The sequence below is a fragment of the Lipophrys pholis genome, assembly GCF_963383615.2.
Source record: "Lipophrys pholis genome assembly, chromosome: 19".
NCBI classification, from domain to species: domain Eukaryota; kingdom Metazoa; phylum Chordata; class Actinopteri; order Blenniiformes; family Blenniidae; genus Lipophrys; species Lipophrys pholis.
The window spans coordinates 25,763,229-25,775,843 of NC_137647.1; the positions used below are offsets into that span (position 1 = coordinate 25,763,229).

At 41.7% G+C, this 12,615-nt stretch overlaps 1 protein-coding gene across 2 annotated transcripts; it reads left to right on the plus strand.

Moving 5' to 3' along the window:
• Positions 1–235: 235 nt before the first annotated feature.
• On the plus strand, positions 236–11,132 carry LOC308125208 (macrophage mannose receptor 1-like). Of its 2 annotated transcripts, XM_080488769.1 has the most exons (7): positions 236–310; positions 1,603–1,686; positions 4,788–4,838; positions 5,101–5,439; positions 8,868–9,206; positions 9,342–9,433; positions 10,564–11,132. In XM_080488769.1, the coding sequence occupies exons 2-7, from the start codon at positions 1,653–1,655 to the stop codon at positions 10,693–10,695; spliced, it is 987 nt and encodes a 328-aa protein (XP_080344895.1). In that variant the 5' UTR covers positions 236–310; positions 1,603–1,652; the 3' UTR covers positions 10,696–11,132. The 2 variants fall into 2 exon arrangements, with proteins under 2 accessions (XP_080344895.1, XP_080344896.1); XM_080488770.1 differs by lacking the exon at positions 236–310 and having other exon boundaries at positions 1,548–1,686; positions 10,564–11,129.
• Positions 11,133–12,615: the final 1,483 nt, after the last annotated feature.

Below are 12,615 nucleotides of genomic sequence, written 5' to 3' on the forward strand. Positions count from 1 at the left end.
TCACCTGGATTGCTCCTGTCCCACTTTCTCTTCTTATTCAAATCAATCTTTTGCCTTTCAAACATATTTGCAAACGCTTCAAATGAGAAAAGGACAGCGGAGGTGGATGGAGAGACTGAAGATTTAAATTCTCCTTAATGGAAAGTCAAGTTAATCCTTTTCCTATTTGAATGTGAGGTTTGTCAGTGTTTTCATATTCAATGCAAACTGAGGATTAACGGAAAGAACAGACTTCAGACTCTGTTTAAAAGTGAGCTGACTTCACCTTCACCTCCACCTCCTGCTGGCTGGCGTCACGGCCTCAGCAAAGGTAAGACGCCTGCTTTATTTGACAAATCACACATAGAAATATATAATACCTGACATGGAAGGGTGAAACTGTTTAAGTTCACTTGCAGATGATCTGTTTCATTTCTGTGAAGCACATGATGGTTTGTATTGAGTGAAAAGATGGAAAACCTCTGGGCTGGACTGACTGATGGCTGTTTGACGTGGCCTCCTCCCAGACATGATCAAAACTACCATCTCACTTTTAAAACGTCAGCCAGTAGACTACTTTACTGCTTTCTACTCTCATTTATATTAAAGTCAATTAAAGCTCTCCCTATGTTACATCAACTAATGTAAAATCATTGCCTTGGAAAAGTTCCAACTAAATGAAAAATGGATTTGATGTGAAACTTTCACATTTACTGCAAATGTAGTGTAGTTTAATGCAAAACTAAATAAATAAATACACCATTAAATAATTTATTAAATGTGTCATTAATTCAGTAAAATTGAAATTAAATATATAAATGTGTTATTTATTCATTAAAATACCAATTAATTTAATGTAAAAAACATAGAATTATTTCATTATTTAATTCATTATTTCATGGTCCGGTGTTGCACTGCTAATGACACATTAATATATTTAATTCCAATATTAATTATTTAATGACACATTTAATTGATTATTTAATGGTGTAATTATATGTTTCATTTTGGCACATTGAGTCCTCCATACAAATGAACCAAAGCATTAGTGTTGAAGGATATCACAGTAATAGAATATAATCAGATGTTTCACCCAGAGGCCATCATTATCACAATAAAGTTAGCTTTTTTAAATACAGGAACATTTTTAGTTCATATGCTTTTCGTCTAGAAACAATTAAAGAATTGTCAGCGACACTCTGACGCTCTGGGACCAGCTGTAAATCGTTTGCTGCTGCAAATGCTGTTAATGTGCGACGTGCAGCTTCACACATGTGAATGTGCACATATTAAAACCAAACATATAAACCTACAATAAAGTGTAGCGAAGACACGTCTGCCTAAATCTGTTCAATAAAACACATAAAAGTACTTTTTGTTTCACAGTAACAGCCTTTATCAAAGGCCATGGGTGGACAGTCAAACCTTTTATTTTGAAAGTTCCAGAAGTTCAGAAATTAACCAGGAAAAATGTACTGAATTGTGTGAGTTCAAGTCATAATCAACGATCATTATCCAGCAAAATCCAAACACCTGCAGCTGAGCGCACCCTGTTAATGACACCGCAGGTTTGCGTTCACGCACCAACTTTTACGTGAAGAAGCTTCTATACTTTCCTCACAGTCTGAAGGAAATTAAAGAGAAGCAACACCTTCATCATCATCATCGTCATCATGGAGGCAAAACTCCTGGTAATGCTCCTAACAGGTGAGTTTAACAACTCATGTCACATTATTCATTTTGATCCCAACTTAATACACACTCGCTGCTCACTAAAAGATCATGATATTTGGCTTTGGGTTGATATTTACAGAAAAGGTAAGAAGTTCCTGCTCCAGTGATGTTTTATCATGAATGTAGGATATTTAAGTAGAAGCTTCAGTTGTGTTTTCCTCGTCTGCAACACTTTATTAAAGCAGAATCCAGCAACAGTGGACAGTCGACCACAACAAGCCATGTCCAGCATTAATAACTACCATGTGATTCCAGCATTAATACCTGTCACGTGAATCCAGCATTAATAACTACCATGTGAATGCAGTATTAATAACTGTCATGTGACCTCCAGCATTAATAACTATCATGTGACCTCCAGCATTAATAATTGACATATGAATCCAGCATTAATAACTATCATGTGAATCAAGCATTAATAACTATCATGTGAACCAAGCATTAATAACTGTCATGTGACCTCCAGCATTAATAACTGACATGTGAATCCAGCATAAATAACTGTCATGTGACCGCCAGCATTAATAACTACCATGTGAACCAAGCATTAATAACTGTCATGTGACCGCCAGCATTAATAACTACCATGTGAACCAAGCATTAATAACTGTCATGTGACCTCCAGCATTAATAACTACCATGTGAATCCAGCATTAATAACAGTCATGTGACCTCCAGCATTAATAACTATCATGTGAACCAAGCATTAATAACTGTCATGTGACCTCCAGCATTAATAACTATCATGTGAATCAAGCATTAATAACTGTCATGTGACCTCCAGCATTAATAATTGACATATGAATCCAGCATTAATAACTGTCATGTGACCTCCAGCATTAATAACTATCATGTGAATCCAGCATTAATAACTGTCATGTGACCTCCAGCATTAATAACTATCATGTGAATCCAGCATTAATAACTGTCATGTGACCTCCAGCATTAATAACTACCATGTGAATCCAGCATTAATAACTGTCATGTGACCTCCAGCATTAATAACTATCATGTGAATCCAGCATTAATAACTAATCCCGGATGTCAAACTCCACCCGATTAGAAAAAGATTGTTGCATTAGATGTTTTTCTTCTGGACAGAATAAAAATGTAGGGTACCAATGTAGGGATCGTGGTACCATGTCTGTAGTGCAGTCTGCACACGGGGCACCACATATGTTAGGTTGGCTATCGATAATGATTAATAATGATCAAAGATAGTTATTAATTATTTCATTGAAAATGTAATGTGATCTGTATCAGACACCTCGGAGCTCCACCTGTTTAACAGGACATGATAACCAGTTCAGTTCTATCAGCCTCATAAGATCTACCAAACTATTCATTTGGAATTTGAATTAATAGTAAAATTAATTACAATTATCAGAATTAACAGTAAAGCTCGAAGGATTTTGGAGTTCTTGACACAGAAAAGGCTCCGGCCAGCTCAGCTGGTAGAGACTCTCAACCTCAAGGTAGAGGGGTCATGTCCCACGCCGGGCGCCACCTTCCTGTGGGCTCTCCACCTTCCTGTGGGCTCTCCACCTTCCTGTGGGCTCTCCACCTTCCTGTGGGCTCTCCACCTGCAGGAAGGTTCTTAATGGGTGAACATGATTAATAAAACAGCAAGTACGATTCCAAAAATGATATTCATTTACAATGGAAACTGATAAAACACAGGTTCTAACTACCTATATACAGCTTGGTGTGTGTGTGTGTGTGTGTGTGTGTGTGTGTGTGTGTGTGTGTGTGTGTGTGTGTGTGTGTGTGTGTGTGTGTGTGTGTGTGTGTGCCCAGTTCTGTTTAATAATAAAGAGGCTTTGCAGACCAGAAACTTACAATAGTAATGCACAGTGAGTAATGTGATTACTGGTTTTGTAACTCGTGGTCATATTAGTAATAATAAAGTAACAGTAACGTTGCTGGCATCACTGCTGTGGCGGGTCAGCGGAGGATTGAGGCCTTCGGCTGCAGGCCTCTGGGTGTTAGCTGTTAGCTGTTAGCTGTTAGCTGTTAGCAGGCTGAGCTGCAGGGATGCAGCTTCTTTCTCTCCGGTGTTCACAGAGCGGGGGGGGGGGGGGGGGGATCTCCCCAAAGGCTTTGATAAAGTGGGGGGATTCAAAGGTGTCAAATCCTGGGCCCCCCAGCCAATCAGTGACTGCAGGAGGATTTCCATGGGGCTCCCTGCTGGGTGTGGTGCTCAGGCCGAATCCTGAGAGTCAGACTCCACATGTCATGACCTTACATCATGACCTTACATCATGACCTTACATCATGACCTTACATCATGACCTTACATCATGTCCTTGCATCATGACCTTACATCATGACCTTACATCATGACCTTACATCATGACCTTGCATCATGACCTTACATCATGACCTTACATCATGACCTTACATCATGTCCTTACATCATGACCTTACATCATGACCTTACATCATGACCTTGCATCATGACCTTACATCATGACCTTACATCATGACCTTACATCATGTCCTTACATCATGACCTTACATCATGACCTTACATCATGTCCTTACATCATGACCTTACATCATGACCTTGCATCATGACCTTACATCATGTCCTTGCATCATGACCTTACATCATGACCTTGCATCATGACCTTACATCATGACCTTACATCATGACCTTACATCATGTCCTTACATCATGACCTTACATCATGACCTTACATCATGTCCTTACATCATGTCCTTACATCATGACCTTACATCATGTCCTTACATCATGACCTTACATCATGACCTTACATCATGACCTTACATCATGTCCTTACATCATGTCCTTACATCATGACCTTACATCATGACCTTACATCATGACCTTACATCATGACCTTACATCATGTCCTTACATCATGACCTTACATCATGACCTTACATCATGAAGATGGTCTTTCCTCAGAAATGAACCACCTTTTCTGAGGTCTTGTGTCTCATGGACAGCTGCAACCTAAATAACTATTTATCAGTAGAAAACCCTCCAATGGACCCTACTGTTGAAAATCTAATATACTTTTCACACACTTTTGTCTTCATTTTTGCAGGATTGTGGGTCCCGCCGGCTTATTTTCAAGAAACCTACATCGTCATTAAAAGTACGATAAGTAAAGTTAATGGGATTACACTTTGGGGGACAGTGAGCACTCACTGTTCAAACTGTCTCCAATCCAGCTCCTAGACTTTAGTTTAATGTGACATCAGCCATTTGTCACAACATCAAGCTCTTAGTTATCAGATTGCACTGACTTTAAGTACTAAAGTGGCTCCCTGTACCACCTTGTGGTACAAACTGGAATTACAATTGAGTTAGTAACCATAACCCTAACTAACCCGAACCTAACCCTGTGCCTTTTGAAGAATTAATGAACTGGAACGAAGCCCTGGATTACTGCGAGACGAATCACAACCACCTGGCCATGGTTGAAAATGCCCAGAAGGCAGAGGAGCTGCTGACTCACACTCAAAGATCCAGCAGCAGCTATCTGTGGATCGGACTGCGCCACGAGCCCGTCGAGTGGACGTGGTCACTGGAGATGGAGGGATATTATGATGATGAAGGGACGGAGTTCAGGAGGTGGAATCCTCCGGAGCCCACCGACACCACACAGGCACTAGAGAACTGTGTCTCCATGGGCGGTGACGGACTCTGGTATGATACCAGTTGCAGTTCTGAAAAACCCTTCACCTGCTTCACGGGTAAGAGCAGCTTGTGAATATAACCACTTGTAGGTATGTGAAGATCGCCGCCGATCGCCGCCGATCGCCGCCGCTTATTTTATATTTTATATTCGTGATCCGCATTTTGGTCAGTGACACGTAATTCCTCGGGATTCCCTCGAATGACGTAGTCAGGAACTCCTCCGCCATTTTGAATTTCTCACTTCCGTCAACATTCAGATCGTCTCCAGAACGTGTTAAAAACTCACTCGACTTCAACACATAAAAACAACTTCAAGGGATTAAGTGACGCTTTTGAAAGGTAAAACTACGTATTTGTGATTATTTTGACTGAAGTCATCCTGAAGTTTCATAACTTTTTATGGTTCAGAAAAAAAGTTGACTGAGCAGGAAGAGGAGGAGGAGGAGGAGGAGGAGGAAGAGGAGGAAGAGGAGGAGGAGGAGGAGGAGGAGGAGGAAGAGGAGGAAGAGGAGGAGGAGGAAGAGGACGAGGAGGAGGAGGAGGAGGGACAGGATTTGATTTGTTATTGACCAATATAATTAAAATACATGACACACATTTACCAGGTTATTAATAAAACATGTATATGGATAGAAAGTGACTAACACAATATATATGGTGTGGTAGTATGTAGTATGTATTATGTAGTAGTCTGGTAGTAGGGTGTAGCAGCTCCAATCTTAATAATATCAAATTTATTTCAGACCAAGAACAAACTTAAAATATATATTATTATTCCTTCAGGTTGAGTATAAAGAGATACACCTTCCCTGAAAGCTTCATTGAGATATCTTGATTAATAAAGAATCTTTAAAAATTAAAGAAATTATTGAAGTGTCACAGATTTGTGTACTAATTACCTTTAAGAAAAATGAACTCGTTAGTCAACTTATTTTACCTATAAATTCCTTATTTGTTAAGATATCTGAATGGTTCTGGTGTCATTTTCTTTGTTTTTGCTCTTTCCAGTGGGACCAGTCACATTCTATGGTCTTCACATACCCAACACTTGTCCTGGAAAAGCAGTCGACCCACATGCAGAACAACAGATTGACTTCCAACAATCATAGTTGTGCATTTGCAAGATTTTATGATCATTTGTTCCAATTTTGGCTCGAAGTCGTCATTTGCACAAAGGCCTTTGTTTGTTTTAGTTAGCTTGTGTTAGTACTGGTAAAATAACCACCACTGGTAAAATAAGGTAAACTAACCACCACTGGTAAAATAACAGATTGGTGGTTTTACTCTCTGATAATCATAATGTATAGGTTTTAAACGGAAAATCACGATGGACCTGATCTATTAAAGCTACAACAGGAACAAATGTCATAGAGTTTACAAACAAACGTGAAGGCTGAAGTAGTAATGGGATAAACTGAGAATCACGTATAAGTAGATTAATGGACAACACTGTTGTTTGTTTATGATTGTCTGGTTATAACATGCAAAGTGAAAGAACATTCTGTTATGATCGACACAGGATCTCAGATCCATGGAGCACAACTGAATCATATATACATATATAATGACCACATATTAAATGTTGGCCGCGACCGGAAACGGATAAGCGGGAGAAAGTGGATGGATGGATGGATGGATGGATGGATGGATGGATGGATGGATGGATGGATGGATGGATGGATGGATGGATGGATGGATGGATGGATATATAAAATTTGATGCTTGCAAAAAATTGAGGCAGGTTAGTAAATCCAATTTTCAATCATGATGACATTGGTCTTTCTCAACATTTGTGTTTAAGTGTGTTTTAAATTAGGATGAAAATATGCTAAGGTTATAAGAACCTTTTAAGAATAATGCCACATTTCCATCGCGACGACTGACTGGAAACGGCATCATTTGCGTTTTGGATTACAAAAAGAATCACATGTAGAAATAACAGACATGCTGTAGTTTACATATCACACCACTAGTAGGTGCTACATTTTTTGCAATACAACCATCCAATAAACTCCTGAAAACTGTCTTTTCCATTGCATAGAGCGAGTCAGGATGGCTGTTTGTAAGAAATGTCTCCATGTATGCCGATGACAGCGCAGTAAGTGTTCACCTTGTTGGAGAGTCAAGCAGAACAGACACTTTGAACCGGTATGCACCGGTACTACCGGCACTTTGAAATTTGACCCCTCAGCATACCGGGACTTTTTTCCAGAGTACGGCGCGTACCAGAACTTTTCATAATGTCCGGACTGTCAGCCGCTACTTTTTCACACTTTGAACCCGGCGGCTTAAACAACGAGGCCAATTGATGGATTTTTACTGGTGAACCAGCTTCATGCCGACAATACATGGTGATGTGCTTATAGACAAGTGTATACTGTATATGTACAAATGGATTTTTTTCTTTTTAAATATGGTGGGTGCAGCTTATGTTCATTTTTTAATAATAGTTTACACTGTACTGTCTGTGGCCCATGTTGATGTGATCATCAACATCAACATTTTTTCACAATCACACTAAAATCCCACCTCATTGAAATTTTGCTGTCAAGGCAGATTTTTAAAAATTCCCTGAAAAACCTCCTTGTTTTCAGTAAACTGCAGCACAGTCCTGTTCTACATGACCCCAGGTTCCTCTGGGTCACTTTTCTAATGGATTCACTGCAGCTTTTCTCACAATTACACCTTAAATTACACCCAATACATGTACTGCAGTACAGACTGATTAAACACAAATCCCACAGGGACAATAAAAGTATATGTGAACTTATTCAGGACGGTGTAGTGACATCCACTCCTCTCTCTCTCTTTCTCTCTCATTCTTTACTTTACTTTTTAGGGGGGAATTATTAAACGTCTGCCGATATTTAAATAAATATACAATTACTTACAACATGTACTTATGGGTTGTTTTATAAATCTCACACTATTATAATAAAGCATCCGGTGGATCCTCACGCTGCCTTATGTTACACTGACCACCTGCAGTACAAAACGTCTGTACACGCCACTGAATACTATGTTTTGGTCCTTATGAGTATGAGAGACTGGCAGCAGGTCACCAAGAGGAGGACCACCACTCACCTTCTTCCTTTGAATCCTTCTTTGTTATCATTGTCGATCGACTCATACGTGTGCACAACTATTTCCTATGACAATAGTGCACTAGTGCACTAGTGCACTATTGTCATAGGAAATAGTTGTGCACACCGTCTCTGAAAAGTTGGGTTTTCGCTGTTTATGGGGAGACTGTTTCAAAAAGGTTGCGGTAAGAAAGCTGTTTAATGAGATACTGTTTCCAGTGATGAGCAGTGTTGTTTTTCTGTAAACAAACAGCCAGAATACAATGACAGTTTTCCATGTACACTCCATGTAAACAGGCCCTAAAACAACCCTTTCATTTTGGAGTGTTTTAAGAAGTAAAATATCTTCAGTATCTTCATGCAGTTGAACATTCCTCACCTTTTCAAAACCATGTTTGAAGGATCGTCTCCCAGCTCGTTCTCCCTGGTGTTTGTGGACCAGCCCATGACCTGGAAGGAGGCCCAGCACTACTGCAGGCAGCACCACACCGACCTGGCCAGCGTGAGGAACCAACAAGAGAATGACTTGATATTGGAAAAGACCTCTATCAGCGAGAACTGGATTGGCCTCTACAGAGCCCCCTGGAAGTGGTTGGATGGGACGCTCACGTCCTTCACTTTGTGGAACACTGCAGCGAATGAACCAAACGGTGGAGTTCTGACACCCTGTGTGGTTTCATATGAAAACATGTGGGAAGACCGTCTCTGCAGTGAAAAGAACTGGTTCATCTGTAGCACTGGTGAGCGCTGAGCTAAAGACTTCAGAGGATTACATGCTGGACTCTTTTCTGAGACAGTATTCTGCTCTGGCTGTTACAGACACCGAAACAAACTAGACTCATTTTAATTGTCTTTTCTCTCTCAAATAACAAAAGTTCCATTGATGCGCCGGGTTGTGAAATTCACAGTGACCACAGAGGATTTGTCAGAAAGCCTGGAGGATGAAGCAGAGGCCATCATGGAGCAGGTAACACTGACGACCAGGACAGGTAGAGCGGCTGGAAATGTACATATTCCCATTTTATACTCACACTCACTGTTCACAGTTCCTCCTACACATTTTTCCAATGAAAGTTTTTACCGTTTTATTCTGTAAATGCAGATTCAACTTAATATGTGAATCTCAGAGTCCACAACATCAATGCAAAAGTCAAGGCACAACATGTGTGCTATTTATAGGACCAGGTCAGTCCAGGACTCTGGAGAGACTGGATCTCTGGTTTGGTCTGGGAGGAGGACCAGGTCGGTCCAGGATGGACGGATGGATGTATATATTGATGGAGGGATGATAGATGGAGGGATAATAGATGGATGGAGTTTGTACATTCTTCCATTGTGTCCATGGATTTTCACCAGGTGCTCCAGGTTCCTTCGACTGACCAACAAGAGTCCAGGTTTAACAGAACCCTGAATGGCCAAAGGTGACCGTCTGCCTTTCAGGTTCACCCTGCGATGAACTGGTGACCCGGTCATGGCGGCCATGATGAATTGGTGACCTGGTCATGGCGGCCATGATGAATTGGTGACCCGGTCATGGCGGCCATGATGAATTGGTGACCCGGTCATGGCGGCCATGATGAATTGGTGACCTGGCCATGACGGCCATGCTCCTACCCAATGGGATGAAGCGGTGTAAAATATTTAATATATCTTCTGCAAATAACATGACGTCAAAATGGAGTTGGCCAGTTTTGTTTTCTGCTGAGGGACTGAGATGAAGTTTTCATGAATGTATTTTGGATGAACCTACTCATTTCCTTCTACCTGTTTCATTTATGCCCCATTAAACTTTGACAGGATCATGTAGTTGATCCCCATGAGGAAAAGAATTCTGTCTTCTACCCATCTTATTCATAGATGAATTTCAGTACTAGGAACCTGTGGGCCACCGTTTCCTCCATCACTGACTCATGAATGTAGGAGGGTGGGCAGTGCTTTGGCCTCGTTGCTAAGAGGATGTCCATGTGTCCTCTGCAGCCACGCTTCTCCACAGACCAGCCAGCAGACTGACCCCCTGCAACTCAACCACAGAGTTCACAAACTGTTTTGCTGCTGTTGATATTTTCACCACTAATCAGGAATGTTTGCGTTTCCTAGTTGAATGAGAGAGTGACCGAGTTCGGGATGAAAAGAAACGTGACACTGACTTGGAGCAAGCAGCCCGATGGGAACATCTTCCACAAAGAAAAGGAAGCGATGCCTGAAGAAGCCACCAACCAATTCTGCTGAACTCTCACTGATTCTCTTCTCACACATGATTTCTTTAGTTTGTGTCATAATTCATTTTCTATATTGATTTAATGACACTTCCCATTCATATCAAAAAGAAAGCTTTAGATGAGTGTGCTCTATGTGTGTGTGTGAATAATCAATATGTGACTGCTTTGTAGCTGAATTGTGGTTAATTGTGACACGCCAGGGAACAAGTGTGCAGGTTAGAACAGGACGAGTCAATCAGGTCAGTGAGGAGTTAGTGGAAAACCAAACAAAGAGTTAATAAGCTGAAGGGAGCTTGAAGTTAGTAACTCAAACAGCCTTCTGCTCACTTTGCATTATGAACATCATCGCTATTTCAATTACTTCTCTCTCCCTCCCTCCCTCCCGATAGATAAATAGATTGTGTTTTATTTCTTTTCACTGTAAATAAAAACAAGTTTGGGAATCATACTCGCTGTCTTATTACTGAGCACAAAGGTGGATGACATTGGCCATTAAGTTGACTCTTATTGGGCCTAAAACCCCATTGTTCACCCCTCCTGACAACAGGGGGCGTAGAAGGCCACGTTTTTCTTAAAGGAAAACCTTTATAGTGACCGCATGGTGGAAAATGCCTTTGGTCATGTGACCCCCACCAGGGGGAGCCCCGAGACCACTCCTGTAAGCTGCACCCCTGCATCTCACTGCCAGGGGGCTCCACCAACTCCGCCACACCCAGAGGAGGAGACTGCTCTCGGAACCTTAGACCAGCGCAAGGAGATGGTTTAAGCCACGCAGGGCCCGAAACTGAAACTTGGAAATCCCCTTCCAGCCGTCGCTCAGGGCCTCTTCCCCCAACCTGCCCAGTGTTACGACCCGGCTCTGTAAGAGAAGGATGGAGGTGGAGGAAGTAACAAACACCAGGTGAGTTTGGGTGAGGTGAGGGTTTTATTGGTTGTTCTCGGGTCAAACAGCACAAGAGAACAAACACACCACAGCGGCGGAGGCAAGGCCATACAGCCTGAGGGCTGTACCACCCCCCCACCCCCCACTAAAACATAGAAACTCTGGTACATTAACAAATTCATCTCATACATTTCATTTTTCTCTTTTTCCACTCTGCCTTTGCAAACACAGTCACAGAAGTTGGGAACGCACTAGTGGACTCACCCTCCTGAAGTTCCTCAGTCCTGGCACTCGTGTCATGTACATGTGGCACAGGAAGTACTAGACCTCCTGCCTCATTATTCCCCAAAATAACAGTGATACCTTTGATTGGAAGGGCAGGACACACAGCAAAGGCAAAAGTCCCAGTTACTCATTTTGATTTTAGGGTTACAAGATGCAGTGGTCGAGGAGTGTAGCCCATATCTACTCCCTGTAAAATGGGGCGACATTTACAGGAAGTTGCATCAGAAAAGGGAAGAATACTTGCCAAAATGAGAGATTGTGAACATCCTGTGTCTCTTAGAATTCTCACAGGGACAGCTTTGTCATTTACATTCCCAGATGCAAAGTCGTTTAACACAAAAGGTTTGAAATAGGATCACGTTGATCGACCTCAGTCCTGCCTGGTGATTCCCCCAGTATTAGTAAGTGTGATGGCTTTAGACTGGGAGGCTTCACGAGCCTCCTTACGTTTCAGTACTAAGCAGTTAGCAGTCACATGGCCAGGCTCGCGGCAGTAAAAACATTCCCTCGCCTCTTTAAGTGGAGTGGGTTTTGCACCAGCAGCAGATTTACCTGAGGTAATGTGGTTGATTTCTGGCACCAGGAAAGACAGTTTGACTTCACAGGTACTCATCAGCCAACGCAGCAGCTGAAGCCAATGTCGTCACTTTTCTTTCATTAGGTACATGGTCATGCACTTTGGCAGACATTGAACTCCTCCAGCAGGAGAAGTGATGTGGACTCTACACTGTCCACATCACAGGATGAACACCATCGGTCAAA

Coding starts and splice junctions, on each gene's coding strand:
- LOC308125208 (XM_080488769.1), top strand. CDS start 1,653: ATGGAGGCAAAACTCCTGGTAATGCTCCTAACAG. Junction 5,440..8,867: donor ACCCTTCACCTGCTTCACGG/GTAAGAGCAGCT, acceptor CCATGTTTGAAG/GATCGTCTCCCAGCTCGTTC. Junction 9,207..9,341: donor CTGGTTCATCTGTAGCACTG/GTGAGCGCTGAG, acceptor AAATAACAAAAG/TTCCATTGATGCGCCGGGTT.